At 36.8% G+C, this 26,729-nt stretch overlaps 2 protein-coding genes across 5 annotated transcripts in view; both read left to right on the forward strand.

The window, feature by feature from the left end:
• Positions 1 to 14,629, forward strand: part of ATGRIP (Golgi-localized GRIP domain-containing protein) — a 38,546-nt gene extending 23,917 nt beyond the window's left edge. The window contains exons 8-22 of one of the 3 annotated variants that reach the window (XM_077375054.1): positions 5,751 to 5,876; positions 6,517 to 6,625; positions 6,716 to 6,795; positions 8,294 to 8,422; positions 8,528 to 8,628; positions 9,024 to 9,157; positions 9,267 to 9,364; positions 9,461 to 9,580; positions 9,893 to 9,920; positions 10,052 to 10,110; positions 11,224 to 11,295; positions 11,366 to 11,413; positions 12,862 to 12,967; positions 13,090 to 13,148; positions 14,133 to 14,629. In XM_077375054.1, coding sequence (XP_077231169.1) covers positions 5,751 to 5,876; positions 6,517 to 6,625; positions 6,716 to 6,795; positions 8,294 to 8,422; positions 8,528 to 8,628; positions 9,024 to 9,157; positions 9,267 to 9,364; positions 9,461 to 9,580; positions 9,893 to 9,920; positions 10,052 to 10,110; positions 11,224 to 11,295; positions 11,366 to 11,413; positions 12,862 to 12,967; positions 13,090 to 13,148; positions 14,133 to 14,240 — 1,377 coding nt within the window. In that variant the 3' untranslated portion in view covers positions 14,241 to 14,629. The remainder of the gene's footprint in view (positions 1 to 5,750; positions 5,877 to 6,516; positions 6,626 to 6,715; positions 6,796 to 8,293; positions 8,423 to 8,527; positions 8,629 to 9,023; positions 9,158 to 9,266; positions 9,365 to 9,460; positions 9,581 to 9,892; positions 9,921 to 10,051; positions 10,111 to 11,223; positions 11,296 to 11,365; positions 11,414 to 12,861; positions 12,968 to 13,089; positions 13,149 to 14,132) is intronic. The other 2 variants (XM_077375055.1, XM_077375056.1) reach the window with 2 other exon arrangements.
• A 1,902-nt stretch (positions 14,630 to 16,531) lies between these two features.
• LOC143864267 (BTB/POZ domain-containing protein) lies at positions 16,532 to 26,446 on the forward strand. 2 transcript variants are annotated; one of them, XM_077375180.1, is made up of 15 exons: positions 16,532 to 16,632; positions 16,755 to 16,796; positions 17,508 to 17,590; positions 17,685 to 18,614; positions 18,707 to 19,036; positions 19,264 to 19,494; positions 20,554 to 20,715; positions 21,352 to 21,564; positions 21,650 to 21,697; positions 21,792 to 21,850; positions 21,958 to 22,090; positions 22,221 to 22,295; positions 22,378 to 22,458; positions 25,876 to 25,944; positions 26,038 to 26,446. In XM_077375180.1, the coding sequence occupies exons 4-15, from the start codon at positions 17,817 to 17,819 to the stop codon at positions 26,260 to 26,262; spliced, it is 2,424 nt and encodes an 807-aa protein (XP_077231295.1). In that variant the 5' UTR covers positions 16,532 to 16,632; positions 16,755 to 16,796; positions 17,508 to 17,590; positions 17,685 to 17,816; the 3' UTR covers positions 26,263 to 26,446. The 2 variants fall into 2 exon arrangements, with proteins under 2 accessions (XP_077231295.1, XP_077231294.1); XM_077375179.1 differs by lacking the exon at positions 16,532 to 16,632 and having other exon boundaries at positions 16,641 to 16,796.
• Positions 26,447 to 26,729: the final 283 nt, after the last annotated feature.

Here is a 26,729-nt window from a genome sequence, read left to right on the forward strand (position 1 = left end):
GCCATATTTTTGTCTTATCATTTCTTGTCAAATAATGGGCTGTGATTATCATTTGGGAAAGTAGGTTGTGTCTCCTTTCAACTGAAAAAGGGGTTGTGATTATCAAATTGAGACGGGTTGTTTTGTTTATCAATTTAGAAAAGGAAAGGGTGTTATTATCAAATGATGCTCGAATGGGCTAATGTTGCAATTGGATTTATTTTTTTAAGGGCTGTTTGGGAATGGAAAATATATTCTAGGGGCTGTTTGGGAATGGAATTTGTAATTCAATTTACTGTTTATTGGTGGATTTTAATTTCCAAAGAGGGTTTGTTAGTAGATTTTATGTGTATTCGAATTGGAGGGGTGTGGCTTTATCAAAAGTGGAATTTGGTGAACTGTTGGCGGTTACAAAAAGTTGGTTCTAAAATTGAATGGGTTTTGCAAAATTGGGTTCTTGGTTACAAAATTGGGTCCTTAGGCTACGAAAATGGGTTTTTAACGTAAGTTTTGGACTGTGTTGTGGTTGCAAAATTGGGTGGGTTTCGGATTATTGATTTTGCCCAAAAGGAACCGAAAATCCCATGAGCCTAAGATTCAAGATCCCTCACAAAGACTTAATTAATGAACATAAAACAACACTTGAACAAAACAAGATTATCTAATAAGAAAAACTTACTTTTAATAACATATATCTAAGTCAAGAAAGAAACTAGAAAAAAAACTAGTACTCACCTGAGAGAGGGTATGAGGAGGCTGCTCCACAGATGAGATAAGAAGGTTGTTTGCCCAACTTTCTTCCTTCCAACCATCCTCCACTTGAGAGAGAAAGAGCCCTTTTTCCTCTTTTTTCCCCCTTTTCTTTGGTGTATCTTCCCCTATTAATAGAGTGTTTGCCCTCTTTCTTGCCAAGAATCCAGCGTTACCTCCAATTATTTTTTTTTATCATTAGAAAGAGATGGAGCCCTTTCCAAACATTGGATCCTTTCAAAAATGTGAGAAGGAGAATCTTTCTAACATGGGCTGTTTTCTAACATGGGATGTTTTTTTTTTTAAAAAGGAATATGGGAAGTTCTCACCGAAAGCACCACTTTCAAATTTTTTAATGTATACTTCTCTCATTCCATGTATACACTCATGGGCATATTCCCTTTTCACCATACCTTCCACACAAACCTTGTTATTAAATAATATACATCATTCTTTCTTTCTTACCATGCATGTGCAATGTCTCAATCCACTCATAGAGCAACACACGTGATTTTTTTGGCATTAATAGCAACACTCCAAAAAATGTTGGACGTTTACAAATGGGAGGGTTGTACGTGTATCATGGGATAATCTACACCGTTCAATTGATGGGCCATCTCAAAACAATTCGCTCTCCTCAAATCCTCCTCGTAGGATGATCTCAACCGTACAAGTGACAACCCTTAATGTAGATATGCTGCAGCTCTAGAAATCAGCACCTTGGGACGATCCAAACCGTCCCAATGATGGGCCACGGCATAATGAATTGTGTTCCACCAAATCATTTTTGCGGGCTGATCCGAACCGCCCAATTCATTAACCACGACTTGAATTGATTATGCCCTATGAACCACCTCCTTAGCATGATCTAAACGGTCCATTTGATGGGGCCACTTGATGATCTTGACCGAAGCAACTTATCCCAAAGTTCTCTCTTATTTAGATTCTTGTGGATCACCTTTCTCCACACCCGGCGGAAGAAATGCGAAACACGGTGGAACTGACCGAAGAGACCGAGAAACATAACAGAAGGACACGGAAATAGAAAATACTGACAAACTGACGGCGAAACACTAACTTCTTTGCAGATTAAGGCGGAGCAAAATGGGGGTGTCTACAATTACGAAGAATGCACTTCTTCAATTAACCATCTGTATTTAATCGGATTATTCCTTTTTCTGGAGGTTTTCATAAATCATCTCTGTTTGATCTTACTCCCTGCACAAAAAATGATACAAATTGAATATACTGTAAACAACTACCATAGATAGCAAGCTATTTACTCAAGCAAGTTAGTGCCATGAATTTTTGCAATCTGATCTAAGCTTGGAGGAACAAGGTGGTTATATCTTTGAGAAATATGGGATCTTGTTCAATTGCGCATTTTCTGTCTATGACCAAGGCAAATGATTGATAGAGTAATATTACCTTCTTTCCTCCTCAGTTTTATACTGCATCTGAAGTTAACCAAGTAAAGAAACTTGATTCTGCCAGTCGTAGTTCAGAAATTTAAAAACTCAACTCAAACTAGTTGCCACTGGATAAAAACTCAGCAAATAAGGCTTTTGAGCAATGATATTTCCACCCATTTGTCCAGCATTTCCACCTATTTTCATTTTTCTTTTCCTACAAATATCTGCATTTCCAGTCCCTTTTGTTTGTCTTGGATTGCAAATGATTTTATTTTAAGGAGCAAACAACCAAATAAAAAAATGAACATGAATCTAAACCAAAACCAGACGGATCAAAACTTACATCGTTTTCTTCCCTTCCCCTTTTTGAAAGCTACAACTACTCTTTACAATCAAGTGAAAAAATGGACATGAATCTAAACCAAAACCAGACGGATCAAAACTTACATCGTTTTCTTATCTTCCCCTTTTTGAAAACTACAACTACTCTTTACAATCAAATGAGAAAATGGACATGAATCCAAACCAAAACCCCACAGGTCAAAACTTAACATCATTTTCTTCTCTTCACCCTTTTGAAAACTACATCTACTCTTTACAATCAAGTGAAAAAATGGACATGAATCAAAACTAAAATCCCACAGAACAAAATCTATATCGTTTTCAAATGATCAACCTATAAGACACCAACTCGGGCGACTACTCCAACAATGTAACAATCAAAATCCCTTGGTGAACTTGTCACTGTATCACATTTTTCAAAAAGGGGAAGAGAAGAAAACGATGTAAAGTTTTGATCCATCTTGTTGTGGTTTAGATTCATGTCCATTTTTTCACTTGATTGTAAAGAGTAGTTGTAGTTTTCAAAAAGGGGAAGAGAAGAAAACGATATAAGTTTTGATCCGTCTGGTTTTGGTTTAGATTCATGTTCATTTTTTCATTCGGTTGTTAGCTCCTTAAGATAAAATCATTTGCAATCCAAGACAACAAAAGGGACTGGAAATGCAGATATTTGTAGGAAAAGAAGGCAAATGAAAACATGTGGAAATGCTGGGCAAATGGGTGGAAATATCATTGCTCAAATGCCTTACTTGCTCAGTTTTTATCCAGTGGCAACTAGTTTGAGTTGAGTTTTCAACTTTCTGAACTAAGACTGGCAGAATCAAGTTTCTTTACTTGGGTAACTTCATATGCAGTGTAAAACTGAGGAGGAAAGAAGGTAATATTACTCCGTCAATCCTCTGCCTTGGTCACAGACAGAAAATGCACAATTGAACAAGATCCCATATTTCTCAAAGATATAACGACCTTGCTCCTCCAACTTAGATCAGATTTCCAAAATTAGCTTGCTATCTATGGTAGTGGTTTACAGTGAATTCAATTTGTATCATTTTTTGTGTAGGGAGTAAGATCAAACAAAGATGATTTATGAAAGCCTCCAGAAAAAGGAATTATCAGATTAAATACAGATGGTTAATTGAAGAAGGGCATTCTTCATAATGTTAAGGTTGATATGTGTTCTGTGGGTGGTCTCGTAGTCTCCTACGAGACCATTATGGGGAGCCAGCTAGGTTTTTCTCACTTACGAAATACAAACTTCCTTCTAGTCTGCATGAAACAGATCCAACTGAATTGTTACCGAATAGTGTATTCTTGGAGCTCAAAGCACTGGAGTATGGCATTCAGTTGGCAACATATAGATGTATAAGAAACCTTGAAATCGAGATTGACTGCTTGCCAGTAGTTGAATTGATATGGGGTGAAAAACAGCCAAAGGAAGAATATTTTGAAGTCATTATCAGAGAAGTATAGGGTATCTCTTTTCAGATGCTGTTTTTTACTACTGTGACCTCAATCACATTTATCGTGGTACAAATCACACTGCCGATTATATCGCCCAACCTAATTACAAGCCGAAAGGAATGGATGTGGACTTTATTCCTCCTGGTCTACGTAAGCATCTACAGAGGGATAAATGATGCAGGAGCATTAGTTTTACCAGTTAGTGTTTGTCATTTCTACTTCGGAGAGTTATGTTGAAAATATTTCTTATGAATATTGTTAAGTTTTGTCGAAAAAAGAAGAAAAAGAAGAAATGAGACATTTTATTAGGTTTTGTGGAATTGTTGAGATGAACATGTCTCATGTACGCACTCCCATGTAACACATCATTGTTTTCTTCTATCTTGTGTAGTACATGTAGATGTTTACTGAATTTTGAATTTTGGGAAAGTTCTCTTCTTCTTTTTTGTATACGCGGTATACTTCGATTGTCAGGTACCGTATGGTCATACACTCTATTCCTTTATCATTTTTTTTAAAAAACATTTTATTAAAGAAAACTTCACATTTATATGGTTTTAAATAACCGTGAGTCAACCAAGTATTCCATTATATATAGTATAGCGGTAGATAATCTATGCTTCTCTATTTTTTTTTTAAAGAAAAGTAGAAATTTATTCAAGCTTTGGCAGATTAGGCCCGTCCATATCATGGAACAAAACATTTCTTAAAGGGTACTGATATCCCCACGTCTAGAAGTATAAAACAAGGTGAGTAGTCCCATTATCAAAACATGTTCGTGGGGATATCAATCCCTTCTTAAAAACTATGAAGTACCATGGAAGGTTGAGAGTTGGGACACATATCAACGTGGGTGTACCTACTATTGGTATTGCAAGTTACATTTGGTAGTGAAAAGAGAATCCTTGTTTTGACAGAAAATAGGGCCACGGGCAATCATGAATAATTTTTCCATGGGATATTGGTTTATTCATTGGTGAGGGAGGGAAGGAAAGGGAGAGATCTAAGAGGGTGTGAGTGAGGAAAGGTTGAAAAACAAGGAAAAAAACCCTACTCAAAATCTGATTTATTTTTTTCCCTATGTTCTAGCCCTATTCTCTCTCTCTCTAGTCATGCATGCCCTCTCAACTATCTCCTTGTCCCACCATCTTTACCCTTCTCTCACCCCATTATAAACTGATATTCCATGGAAAAAAACTCATCGTTGACAAACTATGGTCTAGATTGTAAATAAGTGATGTTGACTTTAGCAGCAAAACAGAAATAAAAAAGATAAAGATCAACACCTGAGGGTTTCACACTCTGATTAGCCAAATATTATCAATATATAAGTAATCTAGGAAGATGATGTTTGCGCCCACTCAATTGATAGTGGCACTCTTTCTTTATGGTAGTGCTTTTATTGAAATAAAAAAGGGATCCATTCAAATATGAATTCATGCTCTAGCTACACATATATGATTTATGTCTGATCCTGATCAAAAACATTTGGCTGTATCCAAATTGAAGAAGCAAAAGCACTAGTAATGTGGAATCAAACTTGATTATATTTGAGTGCATTCAAATAGAAAACAACACATAAAAAGTTTCTTTTGTATAATAGCTGCTAGAGTCGAGGTTTGAAATTTCATTGGAAATCTTAAATTTCGGCCAAAATTTTAAAATTTTTTGGTTTAAATTACGGTTTCGGTCCCGGATGAAATTTCGGATTTCAGCTGAGTAGTTCATATCAGTTCAGTGCTGAATACTCCAGAAACAACCAAATTATGAAGTGGGTACTATCTTTATGGAACGTTTTCTCAACAGGTGGTAATTGCTGAGAAAGAGTCTAAAATTGCTGAGCTGGATGCAGCTTCAACTGGTGAATCTGTACGACTCAGAGCTGCTGTAGAAGCAGCTAAAGGGGAGCTGATTCATCAAAGAAATGAGCATGTAAGAGTTGGATTTTTTTTTCTTTTATTGGGTGGTACCATCCTTTTTTTAAAAAATTTAAAGCATGAATGAATTTGAGAGATTTCATGGATTTTATAGAGTTCTAGGGAAGCCATCCTAATCTTAATAGTTGGCACAGTCACTGAGATCATTTTGTGTTTCTACCAGGGGTAACCTAGTCTTTGACACTTTGAACCTTATGACTATCCAGGCTTATTGGATTCCTTCGAAAACTAATAGTTATGATTATGATTTTTGTGATAAAAATATCCATTTCCATTCATGATTATCAAGTCTTTTGTGGATGGATGTGGCATGTGGGTATTTTAAAATTTATATCACTTCTTGACATTCTATCAACCTTCTTCATTAGGAATGTTTTAGCATCATAAAAGTGGAATCGTAAACCTAACTTTTCTTTTAGTTGAGGAATGTTGAAATTTTGATAGACCAACAAATTTGTATGGAATGAGGAAGAAAAACATAGAGAGAGAAGGAAGAAAGAAAGAGAAAAAGAATTTCTTGGAGGGTGAAACCGAACCCCACGGCCTATTATATGCGTTTTTCATTAATAGGGCAATTCCTTTTAGCCCTATGTTCTAGTTAATTGTATCTTCACTAAAGTTCGAATCGCGTTCAGGAAAAAGAAAGAGAAAGCTGGGATGGTGCCTATCAGGCACTCAAAATTAAACTGGAGGCATCTGAAAGTGCCCTTCTGCACTCTGAGCTTGAAGCAGCAAAAATGAGAAGTATCTTTGAAATTTCTCACTAGATAGTACTTTTGATTATTCACACTGTGAGAAATAAACTGAACTTGACTGATTTTTATCGATTTACAGGTCAATTTGAATTAGAGTTGTCTGTGCAAAACCAACTGCTAAATGCAAGAGATGCTGAACTGTTATCTTCTAAAGAACAGGTATCCAATTACTTCCAACTTCCGTGATACATGGAACCTCAACATAGGACTCAAAACCCCTGGTGCCAACTTAATGTCTGCACATGTACATACAACTTGTAAAGTTTTTCTTTAATAACCTTGTGAATAGATTAATGAGATATGTCAGTAGCTAGTTCTATGCAAGGTTTAAAATTTCAGTTTCGGTGTAGGTTTTGGCAGGGGCTGAAACCGAAATTTCTGCAGAAATACCGAAATTCAGTAATAAAAAAGAAAATTCGTTCATGTTTCCAAAATAAATACAAAAAAAGAAGAAGAAATGGCTGAAATTCGGCTGAAATCTGGGCCGACACCAAATACATGTACTTTCGGTGTCGGCCCTGGCCGAAATTTCGGTATTTCGGCCGAAATTTTAAACCATGATTCTATGATCTCTATCTGCGTTGATATTTTAATTCGTGTTTCTCGCCCCTGCAGCTCAGCAGATATGTAGGTACTTCTCTATTTGTCATTGTGTGGGTTCAATATTGAGAAATAACCAGCCTTCTCTTCTGAAAAGAAATGAATTAATGGAATTGGAAATTCAAGTACAGGAGAATATAGAGCGCTCCATCATGTTTTGAAATTCATGATAGAAATCAACTTCTTGTTATAGAAGCAATAAAGACATCAATAGGTTTGCAAATCTGCATGTAGTTGACAACTGCACTTGTTATTACTGTATTTGCCACCTACTGAAGACCCTATTACAATCGACTCACTGTGGTATGTGCTTAGAAATGCACAATTTATTTGGTCCTTAAAATGTAAAAATTATTCTTGTATTCTTACCATTAACCTATTTGACTCCTTGCGTTATACTTTGCATTACTATGTTTTGTGATGTATCCTTTTTATTCACATGTTTCATTAATATATACTGGGAGGTATAACTAAACAAACCACATTTGATAAGCACACTGATTTCAGTAAAAATCTATGAATAGAATGTTACAAGCTAGCCATTTCAGGCTTGTATTATCTTCGACAGCCAAAAGTCTTACCTAAAAATAACTGTGCAAATAAAGACACAGTAATGTTAAAACAGACATCTTGTCAGCCATGTTTCGGAAGGAATAGAAAGGGGGGTTGGGTGCTGGGGGAGGGGGAACTGTTTTCTTCATTGATCAACAGATCTCCACATTGTCATTATCAAGGTTTAAAATTTCGGTTTCGGTTTCGGTTTCGGCCTCAGCCGAAAAAGAAATTTCACATTCGGTGGAAATTTTGGTGAAAATCTTATAATTTCAGCCAAAATTTTAAATTTTGGTTTTGGTATTTTGGCCGAAATTTAAAACCATGGTCTTAATTAGTATTCCCTTATATGAACTTCTTTTGGTCCCATCACACCTATGTTAAATTTATGCTTTCTCAAGCAGATAACATAAATACTCTTCAAATTAGTATTCCCTTATATGAACTTCTTTTGGTTTAATGGCTATCCTAGTGTCTCCGTTCTCATTTTTCTTATATTTTGCAGATCAACCACCTAGAAAGTGAATTTTCTTCTTATAAGGTCCGCGCACATGCACTTCTCCAGAAAAAGGATGCGGAGCTACTTGCAGCTAGAGACACTGAACTAATCAAAGCTCAAGAGGAAGCAATAAAAGTACAGATTCACAGATTTCACCATTTTTACATTATGAAGAAAAACCTGAAGTGTTTTGGATAAATCAATGTCTCTATTTGCTAGCTAGTCTTTATTATCCTGTAGGAAGCTGAAGAGAAACTTGAAGTGGCATTAGCAGAAAAAGATATGGCCTTCCAAGATCTACAGGATGCTTTGGCTAATCATAATGAAGAACTTGCCGCAAGGTGAGCTATATTCTTCTCAACAAGATCCTTGGGATTTGCTTGTTATTTGGTTTTTTACTTATACCTTTTGTTCTTCATTTACCTGCCACATTAATTCTTGATTAATAAATCAACCCTTTCTATATTTATCCATGTTATAGTTACAAAAATTTCGAAATTTGATCTTCCGAGAAATTGAAAGCTCTTGGTTGAAGATGAAGTATGGTCATTATGAATTGGAATCTTGTTGAGATATATTGCATTGTAGTCCTGTAGGGGCATTCTTATCATTATTATGTTAATCGCAAATGAATAAAAAGGCAGAAAGAGTGAATCAAGTTAAAAAAAATTTTGAAAGGTAAATCAAGTTAATTTGTTATTGAACATCTTACACATTTTCTCCATATTCATTTCAGAGATGCCACCCTCAGTGATGCAGAACAGCGGATTCGAATCATAGAAAAAAAGCTGGATTCTGCCACAGCTCATTACCAATCTGAGAAAGAAGCATGGCAAAGGAACCTTGAGAACCTGCAAGAAACTTGGCAATGTGGTTTCTCTCTCCTAAGCTACATTTTTTTCCCTCATTTTTATACTGATCATGTATGCATTAAGCTTGGAATGAACATATACTTATATCTGGAATAATATTTTTGAAGTGAAATATGAGGCATTAGAGGCTCAAAACAGTGGGTGCAATGGCCAAGATCTTCGAAAGGAAATAGAAAAGCTCAAGCTGCAGTCTAAAAAGTTGCAAGTATACTTAGTTGTTTCTTAAATTGGATATTCTGGATTAAAAGTCACCTTCTTGAGCAGGATGGTTTCTAATTTGATTTGCATTCATTACTCGTAGGAAGAACATGATTCCTTCCGTGATATCGCTGATAGAATGATTGAAGAGAAGGACAAGGAGATAGCCAGACTCATAGATGATAACAAGAATCTTCATCGATCCATGGAATTGAGACCATTGGTATGTTGCTTTCATATTATTTATCTATGACTCGATGTAAGAGCCCTAGACCCAGGACCCAGATTCTGAAATTCAGTTACTCCACTTTATATGTTTTATAAAACAAGAAGTGGCACATCATACATGGAAGTTTCTAGTATAAAAGTTCTTCCTGTAGAATGCAATATTTGCATGGTTGCCAGGTTATTAGTCCCAGGCCTCAGAATCTGGAAATGATGTTTCCATTTATTAACTTATTTTCCTTTTAAGAATAGTAGTTTTAAGGAAATTATATCTGCTATCTTTTTTGATTATGTAATAAATTTATTCCAGGTTAATTACAATGACAACCAAAGCACAGGTAAGTTGGGGAGTCAGTTACAGTTGCTCATTCCAGGTTTAGTTTGGTTAGGGTGTATCTTTCAGTTAATCTTTTTAAATCATAAGTTGGTTTTTTATCTAATGTTTTCTCATTAAATTGTTGCCCTTTAGCTTTTCTAAAGCAGGATACCCAAGCTTCAGGCGTAGGCGCAGCAGAACAGCAGATTCTGGTATCCTTCATCTCATATATCCTTTTCAATGTCTAATTCGGTAGTTTTGAGAGTTCGAACTAATATCCTTGGAAATATATATTTGAGAATTTGAATTTGTGTCTACGCCCATATCCATATCTATATCTAGGTATCGCAGGATGGAATTAATAATATATTGATTATAACATCTATAAAACCCCATACTCAAAATTATAATTGAAAACATGTGACGCAAACAAGCAAAATGCCTGCTAATTAACTAAAAGAGAATGAAATTTTGAAATATGAGAGTTATTTTGAGCAACAGAAGTATCCATACAGTACCCAGTACAAGTATTAAATTTATATTGAATTGGAGGTGATACGATGGGCCTACACTGGTATCCAAGGAACATTGTCTTTATGATATATTATCAACTGTTGTACCTGAATATGAAGTGGCACTGTCACTTCATCTAGTGTCCTTGGCACAACAAGGTTGTTTTTATTGGATTACTCAATGTCTTTCTTTATGCGAATTCTCTCAACTCATTTTGTGATCCGCAGAATGCTTATGTGGAAATATAACTAATGTCCTGCCTATTGGGAATGATAGAGCAAAGTGCTTGTGGTGGATCCTGTTATTGATGATAGTTAAATGCTAGTCTTTCTTGTTAATGCAATTCTCTCATGATTGTGACCAAAGAGATTATTTTGGAGATATTCGAGACGGTCCCCCAAAGTCTTGCTTTACTAGGATGTCAATTTCCCAATTTTCGATGGACTTAGATGCGTTTCTAGAGGGACTACTCTCCTTGGATCATAACTCTCCTTGGATCATAATGAGAGATGTCCAAAGTCCAAACGATAAGGGTTTGAGGAGCCTGTAGCTCAATTGGTCGAGGCTCTTCACACACATGGAAATTCTTAGTGACTAGTTCAAGCTAACTTTCAATACGCTGGATTTTTCACTTCCATACGTACATGAAGGGATTAAAACACCCATTTTTTCGATATTTTGGAGAATGAATTAGTAATAAATGAGAATAAATAAAGGTACTCTGCAGCCTGCACCATACTGGATGTAGAAACTTTGAACTTACCTCCCACCAACAAAACTTGTAGTCTTACATTTATGATTTTGAAATTCAGCTTTTGGCTAGGCAACAAGCGCAAAGAGAGGAAGAGCTTGCACAATCACAACGGCACATCTTAGCACTTCAAGTAAATTTCTCTTTTCTTAGATTATAGTTATATTCAGTTCATCTGTATTCTTATACCCAATCTTCGTCAGGATGAGATTGAGGAGCTCGAACGTGAAAACCGTCTCCATAATCAACAGGTAGGAGATGTATATATCTCAGACCCATTATTTATCTTTATTTTTCTATTCAGTTATATATTCTACATAAATATGTGTATGTAAGTGAGATGTATAAAGTTAAGTTGTATAAACTTACTTTATCCATCATATAACTCAACTAAGCCTTTGTCCCAAGCTAGTTCATGGAGAATGTTATCTTTTCAAAGAGATGGATCTTCAATCTAAAGTAGGGTCAGCTGGCCAGATCATGCATGCTTTAAAGACTTTGAATTTTGGTATGCCACACAATACATACATAGATACATGCATGCATATATATATATATATATATATATAACAATGAAAGCACTGTGGTTCATTTTCCATGCATGCATACTTCGTATGATTGTTTTTCAGTGTTTTGGCTCAAGATTATTTAGTGAATACTTTGTCACTCTTCAGATTGAATTTGTTGTTGATTCCATGGTACTCCATAGATCTGATGCACTAGTTATAAACGTCCATTTTTGGGTTTCAACCTATGATTTAGCCGACACTTCGAATTTATTGTCGACGCACGTGTCTTGCCATGTCCGACACGACACGTGTGTCCACCCGTGTCGACACTCCTTTGGACACTTTTCAATGTATTGATATGAGTGTTAGAGTTAATGTGGGCGTATGGACACGTATTTGTGTAATAATCAACAATTTTATGTGTATGTACGTGTTACCATTTCTAGATTTTTAGATGTTTCCATGGCAGACAACTCATATCCATGTCGAAACTCAACACACGAATCCGTATCGCCAAATTATGATTATATATACTTTCCATTTTATCATGAAAATTTTCTAAAGGATTCATCAGCCGAACCCAACTAGTTTGGGACAAAGGCCTAGTTGAGTTGAGTTGAGTTGAGTTGAGTTGTATACTTTTTATTTTAGCCGTGTCTCCGTTTCTAAATTTTAGGGGTTTGCCATGTCTGACACTCCGATCAGTGTCGACACTCGACACTCGTGTCCGTGTCCACAAATCATAGACTTTAACTATCTGTTTGCTGGCTGGGATCAAGTAATATACTAATATTTTATTTTTAAATGGGTTATTATGATTTATTTTAATATATCTGGTGAGATTCCAATTGTTTATTTCCCGGGATAAGCATCCAGATCATAGGACCCAAATTTACCCAATTCACTCCCCAGTTTGAACCACGAGTTCATCAGGGCTGTATCTTCAATTAGAGGAATGACTACTTGCGAAAATCCTAGTTTTGGATTTATTGAGGGAAATTTATCTATTTTCCTCAACCTAATAATAAGATTCAAACATGGAAAGGTTTCTACTTTTGGCTTGATTTTGCCAGTTTTCCCCTTTAGCCTACAGAAATTCCGTCATTGTCTAGTTACATGCTTTCCAGGTCATACTATATCATTTTATTATGTACGTGGAACATACAATGAAATTGGAACCATGGTTGCAGGAAGCAATGCTGAAGGCCGAACTCCGGGACATGGAGCGAATGCAAAAACGTGATGGGGTAGATATGACATATCTGAAAAATGTCATCTTGAAACTGCTTGAAACAGGTACTTATGATAAACAGTTATACTAATCCCGAAATTTGAGATTCGCAGATAAAGGAAAATCCCTTCGAAATGTACATGATTACATAGAACCTGCTAAACAGTAAATTGTTTTCTATTCACAGGCGAAGTGGAGGCTCTACTCCCTGTGGTTGGGACGTTACTACAATTCAGTCCTGAAGAGGTGGAGTTGATAGTCTGAATCAGTACTATAATATAAAGATACTAACTAAAAATACGACTAACTAGTAGATCACCCATAGCTTGACAGGGCAAAACTTAAGAAGGGAACAAGCTCAGACTATCAATACTAGTAGATTGCCAATAGCATGCCAAGGCAAGTAAACAAGCTCAGGCATGACTTGTGGAAAGATGTAATGATGTGCTTGTGTTTGTTAGAAACTTACGGACTTCTCCGAAAGCTTAAGCTGTTGGAGAAGGGCAGTATTTAATCTTTTATACTTTAGCACTCCCCCTCACGTGTGGCCTACTTGGCAAACACGTGGCACATGTGGTCCCACCTTGGGCCGACCATTTATATCGGGGAGGTTTGAACTCGAGACCTTTGGCTCTGATACCATGTTAGAAACTTACCGATTTCTCCAAAAGCTTTAGCTGTTGGAGAAGGGGAGTATTTAATCTTTTATACTTTAACAGTGTTCAATGGTGGGATCCATCGAGCCCGTAGCTCAATTAGAAGGCACTATGGGGCAGTTTGGGTACAAGGATTTTATAATCTAGGATTGTAAAATCTTTGATAAAACCTGGATTTTATAAATTTAAACCCAGATTTTATAAGATTGAACATTTTCAAGATTGTAAAATCCAGGTTTTAGCTTATAAAATCTGGGTTTTGGCTTATAAAATCCAGGTTTTAGCTTGTAAAATCCAGGATTTTGCAATCCGGAATTATAAAATCCTTGTATCCAAACGGCCCCTATATGTCACAACCTTGAGGTTATGGGTTCAAACCCAGCTTATCTTCCATAATAGGAGACGCTTGTCTCCACTAGTTAGAATGAACATTTGGGTGTGGCAGATTGTCCAAACTCCAAAGCCTACACATTCAATGTTGAAAGCCCGAACGCGCCAGATGGTCCCACCACTCTGTTACTGTCCCTGTAAATGAATACCTTATCTCACTTTAATATGCTTTATGTTGCTGCAGATCAGGAAATGCCAACAAGCATACAGCTCCTTGAACGAAGTTCCTCCAAGTCCAGCGTTCACTGATGCTGGCTCGCGCTCTCTCTTCTCAAGATTCTCATTTTCATAGCAACAGAGAAGTGATCATAAAATTTCACTTGCAACAAGTGAATGCAGCCACCTATTTTATCTGTATAAAAGTTTTCACTGCACCACCCAATCTAGAAGCAAGGGAGAAGGTGCTTTCGGCACAACTTTTACTTGGAGAAGATTTTACCCACTTGAAATTTTCTGGCATCATGGGTTCTGCAATTTTTTGTAACAGTAAGCGATGTGCAATGAATTCACCTGGTTTAAGCAAAAGAAGAAATGGAAAACAGGTCATCTATTTTTTGTAACTGTAAGGCGAAGAAAGAAAAATAATCAGGTAGTATGGTAATTCTTGTGTGTTAATAGTTAAAACTACTGCTCTGCTTATTCTTTTTTAAGTTATCGAAGTCAAATTTGTATGTTGTGAGAGAGTAAATGAGTCCAACTCTATTTTGATATTGTTTATTACTCAAGGGAGTGAATGTGGAAAACATCTCTCCTTATTTATATGGACACCCACACTCCCTCTTTCACACTTTGGAAAGCATCATAACAAGCCAAATGCGTAAGATTGGGAAGGGAAGTCATTATTATAGGGAGGTTTTATATGATATATGCGCACGTGAAGTCCAATTTTTTCAGAAAGTACAGCAGGGTCCACTTCTTAGGATTGATCCAAACCGTTCATTTGATAGGCCATACCCACGATCTCGGCAAAAACTGATTTCTCAAGGGTTTTTTTCTAATTTCTCGGAGCATTTCTCCATCACTTTGCTATAAGAATTGAGTAAGCTGATCCCAACATCTCTTAGATTGGGTTGTTAGGATTCGCTCCCAAACAAAGTTGCTTTCTTTTTGGCTTCTTGCCCATGTACTATTTAAGCTAAATCCTTGAATCTCTCTTCTCGTACTTGATCTGGCTCATTGAGAGTTTGGTTTTTTCCTGTAAGGCTTCTCGAACCACCATTCTGATTTAGCCCTAACCCTTTCGGTCTTGCTATGTTGCACACTGGAACTGAGTTCACCTATGTTAAGCTCTTCTCATTTGGTTCCATAAAGGTAGCCATTATGTTAGTTTCAGAATAAGGAAGCTTTATTTTCCTGATCTGCTCTTCTCCATTTCTATGTAGTGTAGAAGTTGTATGGCTATTGAAAGGAAATAATCACATAGAGTGCTATCAGCATATTGGAGGCCTGAGTTTCCTCGAATTGACTCGCCTTCTTCTCAATTCTCCTCCTTTTCTATAAGGGCCCGTTTGGATAGCTCCCATTTTGTATTTGGATTTGGAATTGAGTTTTGAATACAAATTGAATAGATCCGGCAGCTCATGTAGAGGGAGACAGGGGGATGCGTGTACTTCCTAGCCGGGGGAAGAGGTTGAGGAGCAAAGAGGGTGAAGGAGAGATTTCCAAATTTAGAAATCTGTTTTTTTTTTCCACTGTCAGCTGCTGAATTAGAAATCCAAGAATTTGATCCGATCCAAATTCAGTGCAAAATGGGTTGCAAATGTGAGAAATTCAAATCAAAATCTTCTCGGCATCCAAACGGGCCCTAATTTTATTCTCTATTTTTAATTTTGATTGAAAACTATTCTATCAAGTTGGTAGAAGAGCATTTTTTTGTTAGATGCCTCTCACGCGCCTTCAAAAGAATGAGCTTGGAATCAAAGATCTAAAAGTTTACTCCACGACTACAAAAAGTAAGGATTGGCCATCCTCATAAGAGCAAGCTTTAGAAGCGAAGTTAGATGCGAGGGATGCAAGGATCGGAGCATGACTTGAATCAAGAATCTCACGTAGTTTGTTAGTTATCATGTCAACTCAAAAGGGAGAAGTCTCATTGGAATCAAGGATGTTCCAAACTTTGATGGGGGCATCACATGGCAATCCCATAAATTCATTTTTCTCTTATTATTATTATTTTTTGTGTAAGTAAGCTGGGGTTAGGCAGATCCTTACCGTATTTCATCTATAAGAACGAATTGCAATCCAACACGAAAACTTGTCAGGAGGTCACTCATCCTAGTACTAATCTCGCCTAAGCATACTTAACTTTGGAGTTCCATGCATTTGTGGTGGTATGATTGCATGTTCTCTTATTATGGCACATGTGATGACCTAGTTTGCAAACTGGCAACCTCGAAGGCTCCTTCTGTAAATATGTAGAAGTAATGAGACTCCTTTTGCAAAAACCCCAAGAAAAAAAAAAAGGTTTTGGATTGTGGTTGGGTCTCACACGTACAGCCCTATCATCACACGTGGGCCCAACCAAAGCTCACAAAACCACAAACGCGTGTTTCCATGTGGAAGCCCCACATGTCTGCACGTGGGGAAGATACAAAATAGTAAGAAAATCAAGGAATTAATATATCCAATCCCAAAATAAAATACAACGAGATAAGATCTGATTAAAATCATATGATCAGAAGATTGTAAGAACATCTCAATCTGTCACTATCCCTTTTCCTGTTGATTTTCTTCGTATGTAAGGCTTCTCTTGATTGAAATATCTTCTTTTTGACCTGTTTTTTTCTTCTCCTCATTTTGATGTCAGATTCTGTAGACAGCCATGGACCCATGTAGAATCAAACATCAGGTGAGCATATCTTTCACCACCACCATGAAAATTCTGTTTTCTTATAGCAAAACCCATGAAAATATGAGGTGGGTTATGCTTCAAAACCTAATTTCTTTGTCCCTTTGCCCACAACCCTTTTTTCCCTATTTCTAAGAAAAAATAGAATGCTTTTGGCTAGATTCTGCGTACTTGCAGATATTGTTGCTTGAATGAGGTGTAGAATAAAAGCAAGTTATTGCTGACTAGATGTTTATCCTTGATAGATGAGTTTGATTTCCTTGTGGATAATTGGTTTATGTAAACTTCTGATTTTCTTATACTCCATGTGGATAATTGGTTTCTATAAAGTTCTGATTTTCTTTTACTGAGGATAGGATTTGATAGTGGAGATCTAGAAGTTTCCATATGGGTAACTGGTTTCTATAAGATCTGATTTTTTTTTTTAATAGTGAGGATAGGATTAGATAGTGGAGATCAAGAATCTGCTCTCTGTGTTACGAACCCAAATCGGTTCGCAGCTTGATTGATCTTCTTAGAGGGAAGATCGGCCTCTCTACCCATTTCGAGGGAAGGGTCAGTCCTTTAAAAAAAGGCCACTTACATGTTATTTATAGAAAACCCACTTGGCAGCCACTTGATTTGTTATTTCTTCATTTGTTACTCGACATATTGTAACACTTTCTTTGGTCTTGTCTGATCAAAATTTGAGTTGGTTCATTCTTTTGTTAGATTGCATCAGAAATAGGATGGTCCAGATGACGCTTGATCACGCACTGGAGAGTTTCACTAGAATCAATTGTTGAACATGCAAGGTATTCGTGTTTATTTTGTAGAAATTACTCTTTATCGTGTAAGATATGAACGCGGAATTGATCTGTATGTTTTTCATTTGTTTGGATTTTGTAGAGGTTTGAATTTGATTCATTTTATGGATATTTATCCGGAGATGGCTTCTCTAGTCATTAAATGAGAACGATCCTCTCATTGTAGATTGATAAGTGAAGATTTGGTTTATTTTAGGGCTTCTTTTAAGAACAAATGGGTACAAAGAAGCAGAAGAAGTTCCTCACTGTCGCTCCTTTTGAGTGTGCATGGCGTAAGGAGTTGAGATTCAGGGAGGCCGGGCGTGGCTGTGTGGCTTTCGAAGCTTCTGCTCACAATGATGTCACGGTTGTCTTTAGAGAGCAAGTAGGTAGCCAGCATTACCATTACAAAATGGATAATAGTCCGAATTATACAGTCATTTTAGGTAGTCATAGGAACCGAAAGTTGAAAATTGAGGTTGCTGGGAAGACTGTTGTTGATGTTGCTGGTGTTGGGCTCTGCTCTTCTTCAGCGTTTCAGAGCTATTGGATCAGTATCTATGATGGGTTGATTTGTATCGGAAAGGGTCATTACCCTTTTCAAAATTTAGTTTTCCAATGGCTTGATTCCAAACCCAATTGTAGTGTTCAGTATGTAGGGCTTAGTAGCTGGGATAAACATGTGGGTTATAGAAATGTCAATGTATTGCCATTAACACAACACAACAATTGCCTCTGGAAGCATGTTGATTATCATGAATACAAAGGGGAGGAAGGGGATGAAGACGATTGGGAAGATGGAATTGATGGTTATGAAGAGAGGGTTGAGAATTTTCTCGAGAGCTGGGATCTATCTGATATGTTCTTTGTTGTTGGTGTTGAGGAAAAGGTCGTTCCTGCCCACATGGTAATTTTGGCCTTGTCTGGTAATTTCAATTTTTGTTCATCCAGTGAAAGTGTCATACGTCTGCCTTCGGTGACCTATCCGATTCTCCATGCCCTTCTTCAATATATCTACACTGGTGGGACCAAGGTGAGTTTCAGTTATCTCTTTTTTTTCATGCTTGGTACATTGTAGACATGTCATTTTGATTGATGTTTATGCTCTGTTAAATTGTGATATAGATTGAGGAATCACAACTTGGTCCCTTGAGGGATTTGAGCTTACAGTTTCAAGTATCATCATTGGTTAAGCAGTGTGAAGAAATGATTGATCGTTTTAAAATGAACAAAAAATTATTTGATTCTGGTAAGCAAGTGGAACTGGCACATTCAAGCCCCCGAGTGCAGCGTTGCACTGTCTTCCCCTGTGAACTTCCCATTGATGTGCACAAGCTCAGGCAATTGCTTTTGACCGGTGAGCACAGTGACGTGAACATTTATATTGACGGGCATGGTCTCATTGCCCGGTCACACAAACTCATTCTTAGTCTATGGAGTGCTCCATTCATGAAGGTGTGTTTATTTTATAAAAAACTTCCTGAGTATTTTCTCCCCTTCATTTTGCATTTTAGACATGACTTATTGAGTACATATAAGAGTCCTACAAATTGAGTCCCAATGCCATTTGATCTTGGGCTTCTTTCTTTTGATTACTATATGACTAATTGGGTTATTTTACTTCCACTTTTTACTTGGGATTTTACGCCATTAAAAGTTAAGAGATGTTATTACACTGACAGATGTTTACGAATGGAATGAGCGAAAGCAATTCTTCAGAGATTTGCTTAAGGGATGTCTCTGTAGAAGCTTTTTCAGCTATGCTCCAATTCATGTACAGTGGAGAACTTGAGATGAAAGATAGAGATGACACAAGTACCTTGTTGCTTCAACTCCTTTTGTTGGCAGATCAATTTGGAGTTACATTTCTTCATCACGAATGCTGCAAGAACCTCTTGGATCGTCTCATGGAGGTAGTCCACATTCACTATTTCTTCAAATTATTATTCGTGCAATTTTTATTCAACTAACACATGTACATATTTCATCAAATATATATTTTCTATTGTTTACTCTTTTAGTCCATTTGGAGAGAATGAAAAGGTCAGAGAAGTGAATTCCACTAATGTTTCATATTGGGGCTGCAGATCATAACCGGAATGCTAGATTTTGAGTATAGAGCATTTTCTTGCTGCCCTCGGATTCTCTTATTGCTAGTTGGCATCAGTTATTTTGACTTGGACATGCTCTCATCTGTCGGTGTCTGCCACAGAGATGACATCTCATACACAGAGCATAGGGAAACCAAACAAACTCTTTATACAGAAATATGATGATTTCAAAAGTATCTCATAATATAAACATAAGTGTACTCTATTATTTTGTATAATGTATACCACATAGTTTTAAAACTCCCCCGCATCATCGTCGACTCCCCCGAGTCGATTCCCTTTTCCCTTGCCACAGTGTTCCATGTTTTGCCACAGCATTCCACGTTTTTCCCTGCAGAGTCAATAATCAACAATAAAAACTCCTTTGACTCTCCCGAGTTATGACCGCGTCAGCCGAGTACTTAGCCGTGTCAACCGTATTCTTGGCCGCGTCCGCGCTGAGTCGACAAGGATTTTTCTTGGCCACATTTTGCTCCGCATCGATGGTTTTAAATACTGGTATACCATGCTTGAGAAAAAATAAAGATAAAAAAATCTTAACGTTGAAATATGCTTAGTTTGATTTTCTTCTTGATTTCTTCGATTTCTTTGTTAACATTTATCAACATGCATGTCAATGTTGAAGAGTGTCTAATGTGACATTTCGAAAAATAAAATCTGACACTGCCTAAGGCTAATGTTGAAAGAATTTTAAGATATTGACACATTTTACATATATATGCAGGGTTGGTGTTCTACTGGAAGCAGCTCATCCAACAAGAGTTATTTGTATTATACAAATTTAATGGACAAGGCATCAGACGGCTTTGGAAAATCTCATAGGTGGCTGTCTTGAAACTGACTGTTGGAAATGTGTTGCAGGATACAATATGCCTCATTCTGCAAGTGGTTTCATCAATTTCATCATGTAAAGTCCTTGAAGAAACATGCACAAGGAATTTCTCAATGCACTTCGATTATTGTACAACTGCCAGCACCGACTTTGTTTTTTTAGATGAAGCAACTTTGAAAAGCATTCTTCAGGTAGGTCTTCACTGTTCAAGTCAGATGATTGTTTGACTGGTTGGGCTCCTTAGTCTTCAGATTAATGCTAGATTGCGGTGTTTGTAGAAGATATATTTTGATTACCATGCTCATTTACTACGCTCTGTCAACAAAGGCATGTCATAAAACATTTGTTGAGTTGGGTGTCTTGAATTCAACTTGGTTGGTGTCCGAAATATTGTGTGCGACCCGGATGCGGCCCAGTGAGGGTCCGGGTGCGAAGTCCCGGGACGTTTGGCCGGGCCCGTTTAAAGTGATTTCGGCCCGATGAGAATAAGTTTTGGCCCGCTTTCTGTAAAGGGGTTTTAGGGCTTATTTTTGCGTCTTGTCTTATGAGAAGAGGGTTGAAGCTAAAAAGGGGGAAAAGGGTGTATTAGGGTTTGTTGTGGGTTTGGTGAGAGATACTAGTCTTCTCTTGTGATCTCTTTTTCTTATAGTGGATTTTCTCGTCCCCTTTGCGGTCGATGTAGGCTTTGCCGAACCACATAAATCTCTGTGTCTTTGTGCGTTTGCTTGTGTTTGGTTATTTCATTTTGTCTTGCCATTAAAATTGAAATCGCTATTAAAGAGGTTTTTCACAACAGCATTTAATTGTGATTATTATGGGTTCTGCAGCATCCTGATCTGACCGTAACATCAGAGGAAAGAGTTATGGATGCCATCTTGCTGTGGTGCATGCAAGCCAGTGAAATCTGTGGGTGGGAAGCAGTGGATGAGCTTTTAAAATCTTCGACGCCTGAACTCCTTTTTGGAGAGAGGCTTGAGTCAATTGCCATTTTGCTACCTTTTGTGCGTTTTCCATTAATGCCACCGCCTTTGCTTAAGAAGGTAGCTTTATGGGTATTAAGATGAATAATTATTTCTTTAAGGCGTAGCATGTGTGACCAATATTGGGTATTTTACCATGGTGCAGCTGGAAAAGAGCAACCTTGGGAGGCAAATTCCTGCATTTGAACAGCTTGTATGGCAGCCCTTTATTTTATGTCAGAATAAATGAATTCATGACTCTACATAAACGTGTTTGTTGAATGATTTTCATGACAATCATATGACAGGTGATAGAAGCCACTAAATATTCGGACTTTGAAATTACAAGACTGGGAAATGATCAGAAGTGAGACATATTATATACCATTTCATAATTTTAATTGTCAAAGTCTTTTCATCTGGTTCCATTTGGCATCTGCACTAATGGAATGCTAATAATATTTACCTTTCTAGTGTAAGATTTCAGTATAGACGGTCAAGTTTCAAGGAGCTCCAATACATATGTGATGGGGACAACAATGGAGTTATATATTTTGCTGGAACGTCATATGGAGAACATCAATGGGTAAATCCTGTTTTAGCAAAAGTAAGTTTCTCAGCTCGTGTCACTTTGATTCACTTTTTCAATGTTTGAATGCAACTCTTTCTAGTAAAAAAAAAAAAAAAAACTCTTTCTTGTGAGCTGCAGTTGACTTCTATCAGCTTTCATGTTTCAGAAAATTACAGTCACTGCAAGCAGCCCTGCGTCCAGATACACTGACCCGAAGGCATTAGTCTCAAGGAAATACCAGGTATTTTGCAAATAAAATATTTGTGCAGATTCCTTAAGTTTGAGGGATGAACTTGGAAAATATTGACCTTGGCTCCCATTAGGCCACTTGTTTTGCTGGACCTCGGATTGAGAATGGGCGTAATTGTGCATGGTGGATGGTTGATATTGGCCAAGATCATCAGGTTTTGCTTCTACCATGTTAAATTCAAGTTCCTCTCCATTTTTTAGCCCATCAAAATGTTGAAAGTGTTGATAGCCTATCCCCTGCCTGTTTGTTTATTCCTGTGATTGTTTTTGTTTCACCTTATTTTTCTTTTTTATTATAACTGTACAAGTCCATTAAATTTTGTGTGTGTGAATACATAGCCTTCCCTGACCATTCCTTTTTTTTCTTGAATTGGGACTTTACTGTGATCTACCCATTCCAGCGCTCCATTCCAGAACAGCTGCTGCAAGATTTGAAAAGAAAATAAAAATATAATAATTAAATAATAAAAATATTTTGAAAAATATGGGAAACCATTATATCAACCAAATTTAACAAATAGATACACATTTTACTTCTTAAAACCTCTACCAAATTTATCTAGCCATGTATGGGAAACCATTATTTCATCCAAATTTAACAAATAGATACACATTTTACTACTTAAAACCTCTACCAAATTTATCTAGCCATGAAATTGGCTCTTAACCTAAACATAAATAACCAAATGCCAAATAGCTCACATCTCCTCCTAGTCCTCCTCTGGCCACTCCTACTGTCCTGATACTCTCCTTTGTCTGTTGCAACAACACCTCATTGTCCAACCAATTGTCAATTTGAGTCATCTGCGGTGAGAACATCATCATCTTCCTCTGCTATCAGCTCCTCATAACATAAATGTTCCCTGTGATGATGGGGTCGGTAGTGTTTGATCTCCTCTTTATATCCCTATTAGCGCGGATTGTACAAATTCCAATTAGTGTGTGCTGCGAGGCCATGGCGATAAAATATATCAAGTACAAAAATATACCTTTCTCAGAGGCATATTAGGGACTTCTCAAGTATTAGGTTTGCAAAGGCCCAATATTGGCAGATTTCATCAATTATTGGCTGCCAATGATCTATAACTATTTAGTGACTTAGTATATGGTGTTAAATGGAACAAACCTCATTAATCTATAACTATTTATGGACTTCATATGTGGTGTCAAATGGAACAGACCACATTAATCATTGGCTGCCAATATAGGGACTTTAGCCCATATATATGATCTCCACGCATTCCCTAGCTGCTTTTGATAACACTCACTGTCCTGGGATATACTCAAAATAGTTTCTAGTTACCACCATAGCAAGATGACTTATGACTCAAAATGCAGTACCAATTAAAAAAATGTAAGGTTCCCAATAGCTTCACCTACCACAAGTAAATGCATGTTCACAAGATTTGATGCACAGTAACATTCACAAAATAAAGACAAATTAAACTTTAATGCTCAGACTATGCTTCAATTGTTGACGCCACTGCAACTGAGATGAAATAAATGTGCAACATAGGATGTTCGATCATTGATTTCCCGCACTTGGGTGCAACGTGAGGGAACAGTGGAGGAAAAGGCAATCAAAATCATTTCATTCACGCCCAAAGAGAACTTAAGAAGCAAAGTTTTTCTTTCTTACCATTACTCGGATATTCCTACCATTTATGCCAGAAAAGAAATCATGTCAGCTGCATAGAACAAACCATACTTGATGAATAGAGTTTATTCATGCAGATTGCTATGGTAGGAAACAATTTAGTCCATCTGTTGACAATAAGACATTTGATGCAATTAAGTCAATATAGTGCATAGAAAAAAATTGTTTGATATTTGATCAACTAAATGGTATTGTTTAGATGAAAATGATAGGCATGCTTAAGTAGTACCTTGCGCAGAAAATGGTATTACTTCGTGAGTACCTTTGAAAGAAAATGCTATTACGTCACTTGTTGCTTTTGTTTTTTATTTATCTGTATTAAAGTGAAAGTTGCTACTTTTACATGCTCATAGAATGGTGTAATGTTGCTTCTTAGGAGAAAGGTGGTTGAAATATTTTTTTCTGCAAACAATAACCAAATTTCCATTTAGACGGGTTTAAATATTGATGTATACTTATGTCAACATATTTTGTTTGATTTTGCAATTTCTTTTCTATGAAATTCCAAGTGTAGTAAAGTAATTACACTTCTGTATAAGATCATAGAACGCTTCTGTATATAGATCATAGGACCAATAGGAAGGGTATTGAAGAAGAAAGTCAAGCCACGCATTCAGGTTCAAGATCATGAAACTTGAATCTGTTATTTCTAAGGAACCAAAGTTGTGACATTGTAGGCATGGGAAGATTTTCCCTACTCAACACTTACATAATATAGTAAGAGTACAAGGTAAAATGAATTCTATACCCCTACATTTTCAATCCATTTAGTGCATGAGTTGTAAACGTCCACAATTCTATACTAGGGCTCCTCCTACTTTTGGTTTTCGTATGGAAAGATGAGATGCACTTTTCATTAACAACAAAAATTCATGCATTAACATCTGATCAAGGTGGCAACCTGGCTGGTGTGATCAAATTCTACTGAACATACTCTGCTGAGCTCTCTAATCTTCATAAACCATGGAGAACTTGTTATTATGACTCCTAGAATTTATGTACCCTGTGAACCTTCAAATCTTACACTGGGTGTCTCTAAAACTACTACATTTCTATTCTAGTTTTGCCTATATGTGTACTCAGACTAGTTTCTTCCCAATTTTGTTTTCTGTGAAGCTAATGATATAGCCACTAGTCAAGAAGCACGTTCTTTAGCTTGTGAAGGTGTTGGTCAATCAGATTTATGTAGTGGACAAATCTCTGGCCCCTGTATATAACTCATCTTTGTTTTGCTAATAAAGTTGTTATTGTCAAAAGCAAATGTTACAACGATTAGGACTGATCTGAATTCCCTTTATGTGATACATGTAAAATTATTTTTGTGTAGAAAGTACAGATAAATTTTCATGTCTTAGATGTCACGGATACGCAAATTGCTCAAATAAATCAGAATGTTACATGATATTTTGCTACCATCTCAATACAAAACTACACGAGTTGCCACGGATAAAAAAGAATTACAAAGGCATACAATAATCTTGATTTTGATCAAATTAACCTCCCTACCATAACAATTTCATATCTCAATGATGTTTTAAAGCAAAACAAGTTGGGCAATTCTGATGTTAGTTGGTACTTCATGTAGATTGCGGATATATCCTAAAGCACTCACCTTCTTATCCTATATTTATAATCACAGGTTACTCTTTTATGTTAGAAGAAGTGAGAACTCAGAGGCGGATAGGCTTGCTAAAGCGGGGTCCACAGAGATAGACTATAGATTTTTTATTTTCTTCCCCCTTAGCTAGCATGTATTTTGTTGCATTTGTTATTGTGTATGTTTTGGACCATCTTGGTCGGCTGGGCTCCGCCATTCTTTCTTAATAAAATCCTAGTCATTTAAAAAAAAATCTTTTATTATATTTTCACTCTCTCTAAATGAAACATGTTGGCTTTGCTTGCTTGGTTGATACAGCTTATGTGCAATTATTATACCTTGAGACAGGATGGTTCCACCGCATATAACCGCTGGTGGGCTTTGCAGGTGAAGTGAATTCTGCTTGTTCCTTCTTCCAGAAATGGGAAAAAAGAAGGAAAGCGAAGGGAATTGACCCGTAAATTTCTTGAATTGTTTCAGGGTTCTTTGGACGGCGAGAATTGGATTAACTTGAGAGTACACGACAACGATCAAACGATATGTAAGCCCGGTCAGTTTGCATCATGGCCCATAAAAGGTCCAAATGTGTTGCTTCCATTTAGATTCTATAGAGTTCTCTTGACAGGCCCAACTACCAGTGACTCAATTTCAAACCGATGGAACCTCTGCATTTGCTTCTTGGAACTCTATGGCCATTTCCGCTAATAAACTGAAGAATTCCTGCCTGATTTGTCAATGACGGCGGGGCGGACTCTCACTCCTTGCACTCTGTACATTTTTTGTGTAATCTTTAGGAATAGAAGAAATGGTGTTGCAATTTCATGTTTTGTTCAGAAAAACTATGGTGTTGATGCCTTTGATCTAGTGAACTGTCAGTAATTTATCTCTTTGCAAATTGGCCAAATAATCATAAGCTTTTGATCAATATTTTGATCAAAATGGTATGAAAAGGAATCTTAAATATTTTAAACTGACCCTTTTTATATTGATACATTTACAGTGTAATCTGTAGGAACCAAAGAAAATTGTGTGGCAATTTCATGTTTTGTTCAGAAAAACTATGGTGTTGATGCCTTTGATCTAGTGAACTGTCAGTAATTTGGCTCTTTACAAATTGACCAAATAATCATTAGTTTTTAATTAATATTTTGATCAAATTGGTATGAAAAAAG

The sequence above is a fragment of the Tasmannia lanceolata genome, unplaced genomic scaffold, assembly GCF_043159265.1.
Source record: "Tasmannia lanceolata isolate RefF3 unplaced genomic scaffold, GAP_Taslan_0.1 ptg000048l, whole genome shotgun sequence".
Lineage (NCBI taxonomy): Eukaryota > Viridiplantae > Streptophyta > Magnoliopsida > Canellales > Winteraceae > Tasmannia > Tasmannia lanceolata.

Excerpts from the sequence above, each read along its gene's own strand:
- LOC143864267 (XM_077375180.1), top strand. The coding sequence starts at position 17,817 with ATGGGTACAAAGAAGCAGAAGAAGTTCCTCACTGTCGCTCCTTTTGAG. Across the intron at positions 18,615-18,706 it reads TCTACACTGGTGGGACCAAG|ATTGAGGAATCACAACTTGG; the intron begins GTGAGTTTCAGT and ends ATTGTGATATAG. Across the intron at positions 22,296-22,377 it reads TAGTCTCAAGGAAATACCAG|GCCACTTGTTTTGCTGGACC; the intron begins GTATTTTGCAAA and ends GGCTCCCATTAG.